Source organism: Mastigoproctus giganteus, chromosome 13 (assembly GCF_048544385.1).
Source record: "Mastigoproctus giganteus isolate SK-2022 chromosome 13, ASM4854438v1, whole genome shotgun sequence".
Classification (NCBI taxonomy): Eukaryota; Metazoa; Arthropoda; class Arachnida; order Uropygi; family Thelyphonidae; genus Mastigoproctus; species Mastigoproctus giganteus.
The window spans coordinates 40,642,148-40,659,981 of NC_143587.1; the positions used below are offsets into that span (position 1 = coordinate 40,642,148).

Genomic DNA, 17,834 nt, shown 5'->3' on the forward strand with positions numbered 1-17,834 from the left:
TGAACACCTAGTACAGACAATAGCTTTTAATATTAGTTTTTGTAGTGGCAAATGATATAATGAAAGAAGTTTATATGACATCAGCCTTAAAAAAAAATCTTCCCACATCACCTGCTCATCCCTTCTAATATAGTCAGTCTAATTCTTCCTTAAATTTATTCAAACTACCAGCTTCCACAACATCAGATGGAAGTTTGTTCCAACAATCAAATACACTTTGGATGGAAGCAAATTTCCACACATCTATCCTTTAATGATTCTTACTCAATTTAGATTTATGTTCCCTTATGTGTTTTGTCCGATTAAGAGTAAGAATGCCATAAACATTTAGTTTACTCAAAGCCTTAAATACCTTATGCATTCATATACACACTGAGAAGGAGACACATAGTTTCCCAAAAGGTTTGTGGTTATGGTTCGATAATTTTCAGCTTGTATTACATTAAAGTTTCAAAACACCCTTTGTTATGATCCTCAGTGGCAAAGTTCCATTCTACAGACACTCCACAAAGGCATTTCAAGAGAAAAATAAAAACATACTAGCAAGTCCAAATATCAAGAAGAAAAGAGAACAAGAAATTCCCATAAAGATAGGTTAAAAAATAATACAGTTCTTTCTGCATCATAATGGAACAGATCCAAATTAATGAAGGAGTAATCATTTATGAGAAGAGACTCCCAGTGGGAGTAAAAAGTATATTAGTAAAATCAAAAATTTACAGAAACAGATGAATACCAAAAGGATATTACATATGAGTTGACAATTAAGCCCAAATAGCATTGCACTTGAGGGAGAAAAGTTTGAATTTCAATTTTTAATAAAAAGATGGAGATATAGTATTATAAGAGAAATAAAAATGCATAAAATTAAAAAAAAAAAGCCTGCTTATTCAAAAATATAAAAACAGTGAACACCAAGAGGAGTGCCAATTAGACTGGTGTATTCAGAAACAATATGTTACCACTGTTGAAAATGATCATCCTGTAAAAGTAAAGTGTGTTGATGTCTAGCAGCACCAGGAGGAAACCCCTGGTGCTGCTAGATATCAGCTAGACAAAGAAAAAAACAAATGTCACTTCATCTTTGAACCCTCTCCAATAATTCATCTAATTCTTCCCCAAACCCATTCAAACCATCAACCTCCACATCAGATGGATCTATTCCAATACTCAATTATGCTGAGGCTGAGAGAAAATCTCCACACATCCACTCCGCAGCCATCCTTTCTCGACTTAAATTTATTTCCCCATCTCTGTGTTACTTACACTGTGGGTGTGCCAGTTCAACTGGGAATGCCAGAGATTTAGAAGTGTGTGGGTATTGTATAAGTATTCTGTTGTGTACCGTTGTTCATCTGGCCATTTAGCCATTGGATCCCTGCTGAGGCCCAACGTTGCCCCACTTTAGCCCCATGGAGGCAGACCAGAAACACCCAGTAGACTTGATTTAATCTTGCAGGTCCTGCGACCTAGTTTCCTGAGATTTCAGTGGCAAGGAAATAAAAAAAAAAAAACAGAAGAGTAGTATTATAGGTGTGGAAATTGTCAATTGAGCAGGGGATTAGTTAGTTATTTTGGTTTTTAGGAGCATTAGCAACTAAGGCCATATTGCGGCGGGGATATGCGGTGGTCATTCCCTGACCTTTCCGCATCCTCCGTATTTGGTGGTTAGGGGCTGGAACCACAGTCTAATCAAGAAGCATGTGCTACTACGCACTGCTGCTCCTGCCCACCTTGGTACAGAGGCGCCTGAGCAGGGGGGGGGGGTGTCGCTTGAATTTAGAAAGGCTGAACAGATGGGTGAAAGATAATTTTGACATATTTAGATTTAGGTGTGTGGGGCTAACGCTTCCGTCAAGGTAGAGAAGGAGAGGAGACTAAAGGCTGGGGAGAGTAAGAAAGAAGTATGGGTAAAATAGAGTAGGTGACCAAGGTGTATTTAGTGTCAGACGGCACCAGGGGTTTCCCCCATCTCAGTGTTGCTTTCATTGTGGGTGTACCAGTTTGCTGGAAATGCCAGAGGTTTAAAAGTATATGGATATTGTATATGTGTAGTGTCATGTACCATTGTTCATCTGGTCGTTTAGCCGCTGGACCCCCTGCTGAGGCCCAACGTTACCCCACCTTCGCCCCGTGGAGGCAGACCAGGAACCCAGTAGTTTTAGTTTCACTCTGGCAGATCCTGCCACCTAATTTCCTGAGATTGCAGAGGCTAGGACCTTAAAAAAAAAGAAAACGCGCACGCTCTTTTATATGCACGTACGAACAGACAGATACATATATCCATCATCGTCGGTTTGATGATCGTTAGGTGAGGGGGATAATGCTTGCATAATAAACGCCGAAAGAATGGGCAAACGGGAATTTTGACATAATTAAGTTTTTGTGTATGGGACATTCGCTAGCATAAAGATAGAGTGGGTGGGAGACTGAAGGCTGGGGGGGGGGTTAAGGCAGAAATATGGGGATGATAGAGTAGGCAACCCCAGAAGTCAGTGAGGCAGGCCCATGCCTCACCAGGAGAGAGTAGGGGGTGCCGGGGGGGGGGGGGGGGACCGTCCTACCACCGGCGCAGGGGAGGGGGTGGAAAGGCATCAGGCAAGGGAGTCCGGTGCGATCGCCAACAAGCGTCTGCAGGAAAACTATACAATGACCCTGTTGGTGGTGTCCAATCTGGTGTCATGTCCGAGTTGTCATCCTTGGGACCTGGGTCCCGTCCATGTTAGTCCTTTACCTTAGTGTGGTTTATTTCCTAAGCTTTCCAGTTCTCAGGAGTGTGTCTTGTTCACATAGACCCAGCTGATGGGGTGTCTAAGTTTGGTAGTCGTGTCCATTTGTCTTTCATGGGACATGGGTCCCGTCCATGTTAGTCTATTTTGGTATAGTTTGTTTCCTGAGTTTTCTAATTTTTGGGGGTGGGTCATTTCTGATGTCCCAGTCCTAGCGAGCTGAAGAACAGATGTTCTTTGGTTATAATGGTAGTGGGTTGTGGGCTGCGGCCATTTGGTTTCTCCTCCTCCTCCTCGTGAACAATGCCTGTGCGTAATCCGAGAAGGCTTGATACTCTTCCTTTGTGTCTAGGAGGTGATGTTCTTGTCCCTGTGGTAAGTAGTGGATTCTGGTGAGTAAAACACCACGTAGGTCTTCATAGAGCCTGCAGTCATACATTAGGTGCTGCCAGCTCTCCAGCCCCCCAGCAAGTGCAAGTTGGATCAGCCTGAATCCCAAGTAGAGACAGTTTGGCATTAATCGCTCCGTGTCCAGTTAAGAGGTACGTTGCTTGTAGACCCGGGGAGAACCAGTTGGGTGAGGTTGGGTAGTTTTGTTCAATATTGGGTAGAAATTTCTTTGTGATCTCTCCCTTTTGAGAGTTGCACCACCTTTCCTGCCATGCCTGCTGCAGGTGAGTTTGTATCCTCTTCTTTTCCACATTTCTGTTGCTGGTTAGGTCAATAGTGAACCACAGAAAGTGGGGTGCCTTTGTCTAGGTAGTACAGTACGCCGCGTTGTATGATTTCTAAGTCCAGCGGGAGAGTGCCTGCGAGCACTTGCAGGGCGTGGGTGCTCATCGTGCAGCAAGCACGAGTGATGGTTAGGAGGATGGATCTGTGAATTTGGTCTGTGATACGTCTGTTTACTGCTGTTGTAGTTTTTTGAAACCATGCGCCAGATGCGTAGGTGACGATCGGAGTGAAGATAGCTTTGTAGAACAGTTTGAGGACTCGCTTTTTCAAGCCCCATTCTTTACGCGTGACCCTGGCAACCATGGCTGCGTAGCGTCTTATTTTTTTACGGAGATATTTCAGATGGTCCTGAAATGACAGGTTTTGTTCCAATATCATGCCTAGGTATTTCAGTTGGTTGGAGAATTTGATTGTTTTCTGCCCAATTTTTATTTGCGGAGGCTGCCTAAGATCAAGGCGTCCCTTTAGTAGGATGGAGTTTGTTTTTGTGGGGGATATTTTGAGTTGATTTCGGTTTGCCCATTCTTGGAGAGTGGTCAGGGCCCGATTTGCGAGGACCTCTAACGCGGCTCTTGAGTTTGCCTGTATCGTCAGAATGAGATCATCCGCAAATGCCTGAGATTGTACTTGATGGAGATCGATGTTAAGAAAGGTGTCCAAGACAATATTCCACAGTAGTGGGCCAAGGACCGAACCTTGAGGGCAGCCCCGATGGACATGCCTGGAGAGTGTGCCATAGGGGGCAGTGACTTTGATGGTTTTATTGCTTAGATAACTTTTGATGGTGTTATAGAGGTTTTCCGGCATGTTGGCTTCGCGCAGCCTCGCCAGGACGCTCGGCCACCAAAGTGAGTTGAACACCCCAGCGAAGTCCACGGCTATCACTAGGAAGTAGGCGACCAAGTGAACTATAAACAAATTGAACTGATCTTGAGTTTAAAATGTTCTGCATCTTTTTCAAACAGCATTTGAAAAGCTTCTACAATTAGCCAAAATGCATCATGGCTGGTACATCCTAAAATCAATATTTGTCTGTATGGCCCTTTATAGTATTTATGTGTGGTTTGGGTTATAAGGCTGTATGCTTAATGTGTTGTCTGCCACTAGCCAGTTTCTGAATAAGTGTGGGGATGGGGCAACTTTGAAGCAGTGCAAAAAAAAAAGAAAAAAAGGGATATATTTTTGAAGTTTTCCTGAATGTGAAAGCCTCCACAAAATCGTGTCTTTTTTTGGTGGTTTGCTATACTGAGAATTCTGGGCTGGTTTTCTCTGATGGATTGGTGAGCCAGTCCATCAGACAAAATCAGCTCAGACTTCTCAATAGGGTTTTGGTGTAATGGATGTGTTCGTCTATTCTTTTTTATAGTTGGATGGCGTTTGGCCTATGTAATACTTGCTGTACCAACACTCAAGGCAATAAACCATATCTCCGAATTCTCAATAGGGTTTTGATGTAGTTCAGGAGTGGCCTATTTAATTTGTGATGCGATCTACTTTTTTCCTTCAAAATGTGCCCCGATCTACCATCTCAAACATTACATTGCACAAATCGAGGGATGACTGTATATTTAAAATTCATCGTGATCGACTGAAATTAAATCCGTGTTTGATTGGTAGATTGCGGTCGACTCGTTGGCCACCCCTGGTGTAGTGGATGTGTTTGTGTATTTTTTTTGTAGTTGGACGATGTCTAGCCTATTTAATACTTGCTGTACCCACAGTCAAAGCAGTAAACCATATCTCCCATCTCTTGGGGAGGGGTGGAGGATCAGAAGAATGGAGCAGCTGTTTCAGGTTTTTACATCCAACAAAGTGAACACTGACACTTGCCATTTCACTTCCTGTTAATGGTGTTAACAAAACCAATGTGGAATGAGAAGATATGAAGTGCCATCTGTCTGGGGATTGTCTCTCTGAAGTGGTGGGTGAGAGGAGGGGGTTGGAAATTACCAATGGTATTTTGTATAACCCTATTGATCAGCTCCTCTGAGTGTACGTTATTCTTCAGAATACATCTTATGGTATTTGACTATTGACCCAGTGTGCTGGGGAGCACATTCTAAGTGCCGTGCAGGCTTTAATAATTCCTGTTTTTACTTCTGTTGGATAATCAGATGGAAAGCTCAAGATTGACAAGATGTTGGTCAGTGCAAGGAAATAAATTTGGCATTAGCAACTAAGGCCATATTGCTCCGGAGATATGCGGTGGTATTCCCTAACCTTTCCGCATCCTCCATATTTGGTGGTCATGGGCTCGAACCCCGGTCTAATCAAGAAGCGTGTGGTACGCACTGCTGCTCCTACCCACCTGGCTATGGAGGCGCCTCATTTCCATGGAGGATTTAATGTTAATATCAGTGGTATTTATGTGGTTCGAGAAGGTAGTGAGGGGAGCCCCTTTCACCATGGTCCCACACTACAAAAATGTTACCGATAAACCAAATCTAAAATTGGGGGGGGATCAAGCAGTCAGCTGGGGGATTTCCCACATGTTGAAGCCTTTTTTCTGTGTGAAAAATTGGTCCCCAATTTAAAATAAGACTGGCCTATGGAGAGAGTTCTAAAGCCTCTATAATGTTATATCCAAGGAGTTGGAAACCATGAGCCAAAGGAAAATTTATTTTGATTGTGATTAATTATGATATTAATCATTTCCGGAAGAGGTATGTTGGTGAACATGGATTAATATGTCATCCTGAAAGAGGATCTGATTGATTCTTGATAAAAAGTCATGTGTATTGTGTGTGTGTCTGGGATGAGGAAAATGGTTGGGGTCAGGAGACTATGGATGCCATTTCCTACTGACAATATGTCCAGTTAAAAAATCGTTTTTATGGGCTTTGATACATGTCAAATATGGAATGCTTCCAAATTGTTAGGGTATAATCTTCTGAACATGTTTTCATCAACTTTCCATTTAGAGTCTTTTCAAAAATGTTTTAGAGTTTTCCTAAAGATGATTTAGTGGGATCTTTTGATTATTTCAGAGGTTTCTGTATCATTTAAAACAGCTGCAATTTTGTTACTATAATTGTATTTCCTTATCTTTCCTGAGATTATTCAATATTTAGTACAATCTTGTGTGTGTGTGTGTGTGTGTGTGTGTGTGTGTGTGTGTGTGTGTGTGTGTGTGTGTGTGTGTGTGTGTGTGTGTGAGGTTGTCTACTGTTTTAGAAGCTTTACTGGTGATGTTCTCCTGTTATATTTATTCAGCACTTGGATTACACCTAGAGTAAGCTTCTCCCGTTGTTCTAGGATTCGCTGTGTTTTTCACAGAGGTTCATAAATATGAGATCATCTGATATAGAGGATTCTCAATATCAAACACAGGTTCCTCTATATAATCTTGAGTATGAGAAATTTACTGAGAATCAGCATGAAATGTATCCTTTAAATGAAAAGAACTTTAATTTGATCTTCATATTAATGCCTACTGCTATGGTTGTGAATCAGGGAGTTGAAACCCTGAGGACAGAGATCACAATTTTTATGGGGTAGTTTCTCCAGAGTTGTATGGGGAGCTTCCCTTCGGCCAACAGACACTAGAAATGCATGCGGAGGAAGGTTACAGGAATAAGAGAAGAGAAAGCAAGGTCTGCTTATCATGGGATGGAGTGTTCTCACAGCTGTTATTCCGCTCCTACATTTCAGAAAACTAAAAAGTATTTATATAGAACAAGGCAAAGAAAATGTGTGTAAAATGCACTAAGAATGAAGTGTATTATATACCAGAACTCTCTCCCCTCCCAATCTATTATTTCAATAAATATTTGGCTTTTGAAGAATGCAAAATAATAATATGGCAGAGTTTAAAGTTCTTACCACAGTCAATTTCATCAGATTTATCTGCACACTGAAAAATACCATCACACAGTTGATTGGGTTGAATACAGTTTTCATTTTTACACTGGAACTGCCCAGGACTGCAGCGAAATGCTGGACAATCTGGTGGTTCATCTGAATTATCTCCACAATCATCCTGTGTATCACAACGCCACCACATTGGAATACATTTGTATGTGGAATGACAAACAAACTGCGAACTAAAAAAGAAAAAAATTTTCACTTAAAAATATTGAACATTACAAAACAAATATAGTAAGTACAATTAAATCATAGGTGGTAGATGACTTTCATCAACCGGTGAAATACCACCACTGCTTATTGGAGGCTTGAAGTGGTGAAACCCATGTTTAGTCTCTAGAGCAAAGTTTCCGGCATCCCCCCTCCCCCCATACTTCTCCTTCAACCCATGCACGGTACTAAGTACTATAGGTTTTGATACCTTTCGTGTTTGGGGTTTTCATAAAAAAAAAAAACATATTAATCAGATGCTCACTATTCCTCTCACCCTTTCTACATGCATACCACATCGATATGTTTTATAGGTTATTTAAAGTAATATGTATTTTGAAAGGATGTACAGAGAATCTATGAAAGGCATTTTCTGTACATAGCCAAATACTTAAGTAGTTATATATTGGCCTCATTAAGTATATCTCATATTGTGAATACCTTCACAACGAGTTGTCATGGTATTGCAGTACCTCGAATAAGTAATGATCCACCATAGGAGAAGACTATTGTTACTTATTTCCAGTGGATACTATCACCCATATGGCACCGTTTCGGAGCATATTGGCTTCTCATCAGTGGGTGGGCAGGTACCTTGATGTTGCAATGATGACAACCCAGTTACAAAGTATAACTCCACAATATGATAGATGCCTGATGGTGGGGAGTAACTTAGATTTTATATTAGTTTAGTGCTAAAGCCTCAGTTTACATAGGGAGTTAAGTGACATACAAGTTAGTGCAATTGCATAATTTCTGTACATAGCCAACTACTTAAGTAGTTATAAATTGGCATCATCATTAAGTATATCTCATATTGTGAATACCACAGTGAGTTGCCACGGTATTGCACTACCTCAAAAAAAGTAATGCTTATTCAAGCTTAATGAGGAGCCAATAAGCTCTAAAACGGTGCTGTATGGGTGATGGTATCTGCTGGAGCATATTGACTTCTCATCAGTGGGTGGGCAGGTACCCTGGTGTTGCAAGTTACGAAGTATAACTCCATAATATGAGAGATGCCTGATGGTGTGGAGTAATTTAGATTATATATTAGTTTAGTGCTAAAGCCTCAGTTTACATAGGGAGTTAAGTGACATACAAGTTAGTGCAATTGCATCATTTCTGTACATAGCCAACTACTTAAGTAGTTATAAATTGGCATCATCATTAATTATATCTCATATTGTGAATACCACAGCGAGTTGCCATGGTATTGCACTACCTTGAAAAAAGTAATGATTATTCAAGCTTAATGAGGAGCCAATAAGCTCTAAAACGGTGCTGTTATCTGCTGAGAATAAGTAACAATAGTCGTCTTCTATGGTGAAGTATTACTTATTCGAGGTAGTGCAATACCATGGCAACTCGCTGTGAAGGTATTCACAATATGAGATATACTTAATGATGCCAATTTATAACTACTTAAGTAGTTGGCTACGTACAGAAATGATGCAATTGCACTAACTTGTACATCAGTTAACTCCCTACGTAACCTGAGGCTTTAGCCCTAAACTAATCTGTAAGGCATTTTTAACTTAATTAATGATGAATTCTAGGAGTTCCTTCTCTGGAGATAATTTATTCTGTAGCAATAAGAAAAAAACTACTTTTTTTGAGTAGTTTTTTAATTTAAAATTAATTAAGTAGTAAAAAAACTACTTAATTAATTTTAAATTGCTGTTTATGGGCTAATAACAGAATGGTGGTTTATATGCTATTGAGCAGTCATGTTTTTGGACAATGCTATTTAGTCAAGGGAAGGAATGGCTTGTTATTTGGTTTTTTAGGAGCATTAGCAACTAAGGCCATATTGCTCCGGGATATGCGGTGGTCCTTCCCTGACCTTTCCGCATCCTCCATATTTGGTGGTGACGGGCTCGAACCCCTGTCTAATCAAGAAGCATGTGCTACGCACTGCTGCTCCTTCCCACCTGGCTATGGAAGCGCCTCAAGGGAAGGAATGGGAGAGGGGAGACATGCATGAGGAAGGGAAACCGATATTGTCTAAATTCCACAACTTTAAAAAAATTCACAGGTGGTCTTGCATTTAACATGTTCTCATTAGAGTTTATATTTAGTAATTGCCAGAGCTTCATTTATGTATAATTTGTATTCATCATTTTTTTATTTATTAAGATTATTATGTTATCGGCAGTTGAATTATAGTCTGTATCGAAGAACAATTTATTTGTACAAACTACCCAAATAATAGTTGTAAATAAATCAAGGAAATTTCCTTCCCATTGCATCCCTTTCAACTCCCCTTCAGAAAGAAAAGGTATTTCAATGGAAATTGGCTTGAATTGCCAAGTTAGGATTGCCTCAAGTACCCAGATGTTCTAGGAACATGACCCAATGGATAACTGTGACTAATGTACAAACTGTTTGGCAATGAAAAACACTTTGAAATTTCAGAAGGGTTAAATAAACTGTTAATTTCATAATGTACACAGCAAACGAAACAAAGCATAAATTGGTTGGCTGACCAAGGAGGGAAGAAGGCACTGAGAGTTATATCATGTTGTTATTGTTATAATTTTATTGTCACAAAAGCTCTTAAAGCTATTCTTCATCTGTCATAGTGTGAGCAATTCCATGATAATAACAAATAAGATTTTAGTAAGGGTAAGACTTTTAACTTCAAGAAAGGATAATCTTGTGGACTAAGGCTACTTATGGGTTCCATAAATTGTGATGAAAAATACACAGCATTAATCATCAAAATCAAGAGTGTACTCATTTCATTTATGAAGTAATATTCAAAAAAATGGGACAGTTAGAAAATGAAGGTAGATTCAGATTCATATAAAAAATATATTCATATTCACAATGTCGCACATTCTAATTCACACTCATATTAACAATAGGTTGCATAAGTTGTAAGTAAAATCTGAAAATAAGAAATCTCTGGCTAAGAGAGCAAGTTGTGGGGACAAAGAGTTTTATTTATACATAAATATAAAGAAGTAAAGGGTAAATCACAGAGAACTTTTGTATAATGGAAAAAATAATCTAGACAACATGGCTGAGGAGTTCAATAGATACTTTGCATCTACCTTCAGAGTCAAAAGCCATTTTTGGGCTGGTAGTTACAGTGCCAGTGTATTTGCAATAGTTATTTCAAGGAAAGCTTAACAGCAAAACTACTTAGCTTGAAAGTGAGTAAAGTAAAGTAAAGCTCTGAATTTTTTACTAACTTCACTTTATGAAACAAATTTTAAATATTGTATTTTTTTTTTGTATTTCTTTGTTTAGTCAGTGCAGCAAGGCAATATACAAAATAATACAATTAAGAAATAATTAGCAAACAGGATCCAAATATAATGTTCAGTGGGGTAGAAATTTGATAACTAAAACAGCGACTAATATATTCAATGCTGATTGGCATTAGCATTGGCATATGATGCAAGAAAGCAAGCTGATGCAGCATCAGCCAAAAAAAAAAAAAAAAAAAAAACCCCACTCCCATTTAACCCCCCCATTCATTTGAAATACCTGTCCAGCTGAGCCTTAAATTTAATTAGGCTATCAACTTCCACAACAAGGGATGGAAGTCTGTTCCACCAACCAACTACCCACAGGCTAAAGGCAAATTTACGCACATCTATCCTACATCTGTCTTTTCTCAATTTGAATCTATGTCCTCTCAGGTGATTATTCTGAGCAAGAGGAAGAATCCCATCAGCACTGAGCATGCTCAAACCATTCAAGGCTTTATACACCTCTATCAGATCACCTCACGGGTGCCTAGTCTCCAGACACTGTAATTTGCAAAACTTAAGCCTTTCTTCATAAGAGCAACCCTTTGTTCCATTCACTAATCTTATTGCCCTTCTCTGTATACGTTCCAGCAGCTCTACATCCTTCTTGAAATGAGGCCTCCAGACTTGTATACAGTACTCAAGATGTGGCCTGACCACTGCCTTATACAAGGGAATAATCACATCCTTATCCCTGGTAGAAAAGTTCCTGTATATATCACTGACAAGATACCATGAGCTACTCTTGCAGCCTGTCTGCACTGTCAGAAAACTTCATATCTGCCTGCACAACTACACCCAGGTCTTTTCATTCTCTACCACTGTCAGTGAATCGGTGCCTCTGTAGCCAGGTGAACAGGAGCGGCAGTGCGTAGCACACGCCCTGTGACCACCAAATACAGAGGATGCGGACAGTTCAGGGAATGACCACCGCATATCCCTGGAGCAATATGGCCTTAGTTGCTAATGCTCCTAAAAACCAAATAACATAACATAACTGTCAGCGAAGTACCACACATTTGATACATTACTCTGGAGTAACTGCTTCCCATATGAAGTACTTTACATTTGTCAATGTTAAACTTCATTTGTCACCTCTCAGCCCATCTGCTCAACCTTTCCAGATCCTGTTGTAGCAGCATACTGTCAGTAGTATCCTTAACAACCCTGCCAACCTTTGTATCGTCTACAAACTTGGACATTAAGCTTGATATACCATCATCAATATCATTTATAAATACAGAAAACAACAATGGACCCAACACTGAACCCTGAGGGACTCCACTAATAACATTAGTCCATGACCAGCTGTGTCCATTGATTACCACTCTCTGTCTTCTCCCACTCAACCATCCCTATATCCACAGCAGCAATTTGCCTCCAATGCCACACTGCTCCAATTTGTGCAGCAGTCATCCACGTGCTACAGTATCAAAAGCCTTTCTAAGATCCAAATATATATTATCAAAGTTATTCCCTGCATCCAGTTCTTTGGTGACTGCATCATAATATTCAATCAAATTGGTCAGGCAAGAGTTTCCTTTAACAAAACCATGCTGTGTCCAAGCTATAACTGAAGTCTTGTCTAGATGATCCTGCAGTGCTTCTTTAATCAGTGCCTCCATTAATTTTCCTGGAACAGAAGTTAAACTAACAGGTCTATAATTACTTGTGTGTCAGCCTTTGATCCTCCTTTGTGAATTGGGGTCACATTTGCACATCTCCATTCTATGGGTACCTCCCTTGAGTCCAAAGAAGTTCTCATAATTATGGTTAAAGGTTTTGCTTACTTTCTTTGCTGCCTCCTTTAATATAACTGGACAGATCCCATCCACTTCAGGTGCCTTTTTTATGTTTATCCTCAACAACTTCTCCTCCACTTTCCTCTCAGTTATTACAAAATCATCTAGCTCACTGTGTGAATGTAGATGCAAAATACTCCTTTAGTTTGTTAGCCACCTGAGCAGGATCATCAACAGTTGAACCATCAATATCCAATGGACCAATCTGATTCATCCCTTTCCTTCTAGAGTTTACATAGGTAAAGAACTCTTTTCTGTTTTTCTTTGCATCCTTTGCCAAGGAATTCTCATAATCTGCCTTTGCTTGCCTAATCTCCTTTGTGATTTGGTTACAGATCAGCTTATATCTATCATAGTCTTTCATGTCACCCATTAATTTATATGTATCCCATGATTTTTCTTCTCTGCCATATATCTCATTAGTTCATCTGATTTAGGCCTAAACCTTGAACTATATTTCTTAGTTGGTATGTAAAACCTAGTAGCTTCCAAGATAAGTTCTTTGAATGCTTCCCATTTTGAATTTGCTGTTGGTAACATCATCAGTTGGTGCGACTGTATAGAATTTAAATACTGTCTCAGACCATCGTAGTTCCCTTTGCGAAAACAAAAACCCTTCCCTTTACCCGTGATGGTAGTTACCTCTTTGAGTAAATCCCATTTCAGCACACTGTGATCACTGCCACCTAGTGGTTCTTTCATCTGCAGATTCTTAATGCATGAAGAATCACTACTGATAATCAAATCAAGAGTATTATTCCCTCTAGTTGCCTCACGAACATGGTGATGTAGCAAACAATCATCCAATAAATCCACAAAAGCATTGCTAGTGTGTGAGTGACCAACCCACAAATTCCAGTCAATATCTGGGAAATTAAAATCCCCCATTATAAGACTCTCTGATTTACTGGCCCACTCTATTTCCCTATACAGCTTCTTATTATACTCATCAGAGTCATTAGGCCTATACCACGCTCCTACTCTCAATTTTGATCCCCAAATGCTTATGTCACACAAAACTGACTCGACACTGCACTGTCCAGCGATGTCGACTGGCTTCACTTCCTTGCATTTTATGTTTCTTAACTAATAGCATAACCCCTCCTCCCTTCCTATCCTGTTTATCCTACCTGTACACATTGTTCTCCACAAATTCCAGTTCTGTATTCCTTATATTTGTGTGACACCACGTCTCTGATACCCCAACAATATCTGCCTTTGATGTTTTTAGCAATACCTCAAATTCATCAAATTTATTTAACCCCGGGGGCTCACATCTCGTGAATATGGGCTTGGCAAACCCAGGGTCCTGAGCTGGATGTCATCATTCTTCTCTTTCTTGGTGATTCCTTTCTACTTCTCTCTCTCTCTCTCTCAGGGTAACTCGGGGAATTTTTTTTTTTTTTTTTGGCTGGTGCAGCATAAGCCCCAGGCTTCCTTGTACCATATGGCTAATAATAATAATAATAATAATATTTACCAAACTCCTAGCATTGGTCTACACGCAAGTATACATACACCTGTTCCTCTTCTTAGCTACCCGAACACAACTCATGTGTTTTCTTGTACCTCAATGACTCCCAGCAGTCTCTGAAATACCCTGCATCTTATTTTCCAGGCTGCTGCTCATTCCAATAGAAGCAGTGCAAGAATCACTTTCACCTTTGCCAGTGGCTACTGTTAATCAATTAGTCCCTGTATCCACCCCAAGCTAGTAGTTTTCCGACCCACCTAACACTGCCTCGATAGCATCAGCAAATATTCTTGCACCCTTTCTATATAAGTGTATCCCATTCCTGTAGAAGCAGTCTCTCCTGTTAACAAGTAAAGCCCAGGCCGAAAAAAAAAAATCGACCCCTTGAGCCTTGAACAATATTTCCAGGGCCGAACTGATCGATAAGGCTCTCATCATATACTCCCTCCTATCATGTCTGGGCAGAATTGCAGTTACTTTCAAATTCAGCCCTAATTCATGGCTTTTTTTTCAACAGTGACCTGTACTTGTTAAGTAATTCTGCCAGTCTCCTACTCTTAATATCATTAGTGCCAACGTGTACAACAATATTACTTTTTGTGCCCTTAAAAGATTATGTTGTTGTTGTTATTTGGAGCATTAGAAACGGCTATATTGCTCCGTGAATATGTGGTGGTCATTCCTTGACCTTTCCGCATCCTCCGTATTTGGTGGTGACAGGCTCGAAACCTGGTCTAATCAAGAAGCGTGTGCTAACATTGCTGCTCCTTCCCACCTGGTCACGGAGGCGCCCCTTAAAAGATGATATCTGCTCTACAATGTCATCAACCTTTGCCCCTGGCAGACATACCCTGGTCCTGTTCTACCTATCCTTTTTACATACCATGTTCCCCGTTTCCCCGACAATAGAGTCACCAACAACTACTAGTTCCTGTGGGACCAGTGCATTCTGCCTTGGGGGTTGCCGCTGTGTTGTGTGATAATCAAGTGCAGTCTCTGGCGTTGATGTGGGCAGCTGAGAGCTTGATGGGCCCTTCAATTTAGATCCTTTGAGGGCATTCACCGTGTCCTTCAAGCTCTCATATAGGCCCATAACAATGCTCAGTTGTGACCTCATTTCCTTTCACTCCTTACACTGCACACACCAAAGACACCCCCCATGGCAATATCATGTCCCGTACTAGATTGCTCCGCAATCATCAAGCAATCAGTGCATTTTAAAAGGCTGTGACTCAGAGGGCAACTGCCCCCCTCAGTTCTCCTGTGAGCCACAGCACTTCCATTAGCTTGAGCCTTTTGCTTTGCTGCTCTGGTCTGAGTCATGATTTCGATTTAATTTCAATAAAATTTCAGTTTCAGTACAAAATTATAACCCTAAACTTGTATCCCAGCACAGTTATAACACTATATATCTATATATATATTTTTCAGTATCGCGTATTATCTACGATTTCCGTTTATATAACTTCCGTATCAAGTTATGTATTAATTAATTATGTTACGTTTGTAAAATCTAAGTTGTTATATGTATTTAGTTAAAAAGTATGATAAAAAGCTGATAAAAATCCCCCCCCCCAAAGCCCTGCAGTGTCCTTCAAAGTCTTCCACAGCATATAATTCGTAGTTATGCCTGGGCAGAATTGCAGATGCATAGACATTCTGACCTAACTCATGGCATTTCTTCAGCATGGTCCTATATTTGTCTAGGAAATTGTCAGATCGTGTATGCTCAATATCACTAGTTCCCACAGGAATAATAATATAACATACCAACTATGCAATAAGAATGAAAAAGACCTAGAGGTAATTGTGCATTCAGATATTAAGTTTTCAGAGCAGTACAGTCAGGCTTCCAGAGAAGCTCACGGGGTCTTTTCAATGATACACAGGAATTATACTAGAAGGGATAAGGTGATTATCCCTTTGTGTAAGGGATAATAGTCAGGCCATACCTTGAGTACTGCATACAAGTCTGGAGGCCCCATTTTAGAAAGAATGTAGAGCTGCATACATGAGTACAGAGAATGTTGTTGTGGTGGTGGTGTTTTCTGGCGCAAGAGCTACTTAGGCCATATTATGCCTCCCAAACTAATTGAGTTACTTATAACTGCAAGGTGAGCAGTTAGAAACAGTCATACATTTTTATTTGTTTTATATAGAAAAAGAATTCAGAGAGATTTGCTTCTTTACCTATTATGCTATTCAGAGAGAGAGGTTGCTGTAGATCTGAAATGAAACTATTAACCCTTTTAACTATTAACCGCTGGCTAAAGGCGAAACTATTCGCCTTTAGCCAGCGGGTGGTTGGTTGGTGGAACAGACTGCCATCCCTTGTGGTGGAGGTTGATAGCCTAAATAAGTTTAAGGCTCAACTGGACAGGTATTTTGAACGAACAGAGGGGTGAAGTGGAAGTGGGTTTTTTTTTTTTTGGCTGATGCTGCATAAGCTTGCTTTCTTGCATCAAATGCCTCTACTAATGCTAATGCTAATGCTAAGTACAATTTAATTGACAATGAAGTTTAACAAGATTAATAGATTTTACTGATTAATTGACAATATTATATAATATACTATACTATATTAAGCTAGTGCTATCTAGTTCGGGATATAACGTTATATCATATAAGAATGGCGGCAAGTTACAAACGGTAAAACTACGGACACTTAAATATTAATTAACTTTCAAAATCTTGCTGTCTCAATTCAGAATAAACCAAGGATCTTGACTAGGTCTATAAGCTACTTATAGGAAATAATTTAATATAATAATTGGTCAATAATGCGGCTAAATATGGCTAAAAAACGTCTCGTTCAGCAGAGCTGCAAAACTTGGATTGCATACCCTTACCGATACTAAGTAATAACCTACAAAATCTCTATCTAAGTTAAACTTTAAACTAAGTATTGTAACTAGGAATATAAAGCTACTCTAGAAAATAAGTTAATATGCCAATTTAAGCTAATAAAACAGAAAAAACTTCTCTATTTCCAGAAGTAAAAACTTCGCCTGCACAAGGCTACTCTCGTTCCAAAAAAAAAAAAAAACTGGTGGGTAAGAAATAATTAGCAAACAGGATCCAAATATAATGTGCAGTGGCATAGAAATTTGATAATTAAAAGAGCTACTAATATATTGAATGCTGATGGAATTCTTCCTCTTGCTCATATTCCACACTTGAGGGGACATAAATTCAAATTGGGGAAAGGCAGTTTAGAATAGATGTGTAGAAATTTGCCTCTAGCCAGTGGGTGGTTTATTGCTGGAACAAACTTCCATCTATCATTGTGGAAGTTGGCAGCTTAAATAAATTCAAGGCTGAACTAGACGAACGTTTTGAGTGAATGGATGGGTGGCACAGGAAGTGTTTTTTTTTCTTTTTTTTTTTTTTTTTTTGGCCGATGCTATATAAGCTTGCTTTTTTGCATCATATGCCACTACTAATGCTAATATGCAATCAGACTAATATTATATTAATATTAATAGTGGCATATAATGTAAGAAAGCATCAGGCAAAATCTGTCCGTTCACTCTAAAATAGTTTGTCTAGTTCTTAAATTTACTCACACTATCCACTTCCACATCAAATGGAAATTTGTTGCAACAGTCAATGCAGCTATCCTTCCTCAATTTAAATTTATGTTCCTTCATGTGTGTTGTCTGAGCAAGACAAAGGATGCCACCAGCACTTAGCTTACTCCATTAAAAGCCTTAAACATCTCAAATCAGATCACCTCAGAGGTGCCTAGTCTCCAGCT

At 39.6% G+C, this 17,834-nt stretch overlaps 1 protein-coding gene across 1 annotated transcript in view; it reads right to left on the reverse strand.

Moving 5' to 3' along the window:
• The window catches only part of LOC150075985 (prolow-density lipoprotein receptor-related protein 1-like), a 1,358,636-nt gene that overhangs the window by 408,685 nt on the left and 932,117 nt on the right, over positions 1–17,834 (reverse strand). The window contains 1 exon segment of the mRNA XM_090387555.1: positions 7,287–7,507. Within this exon segment, the coding sequence (XP_090243681.1) occupies positions 7,287–7,507 (221 nt within the window).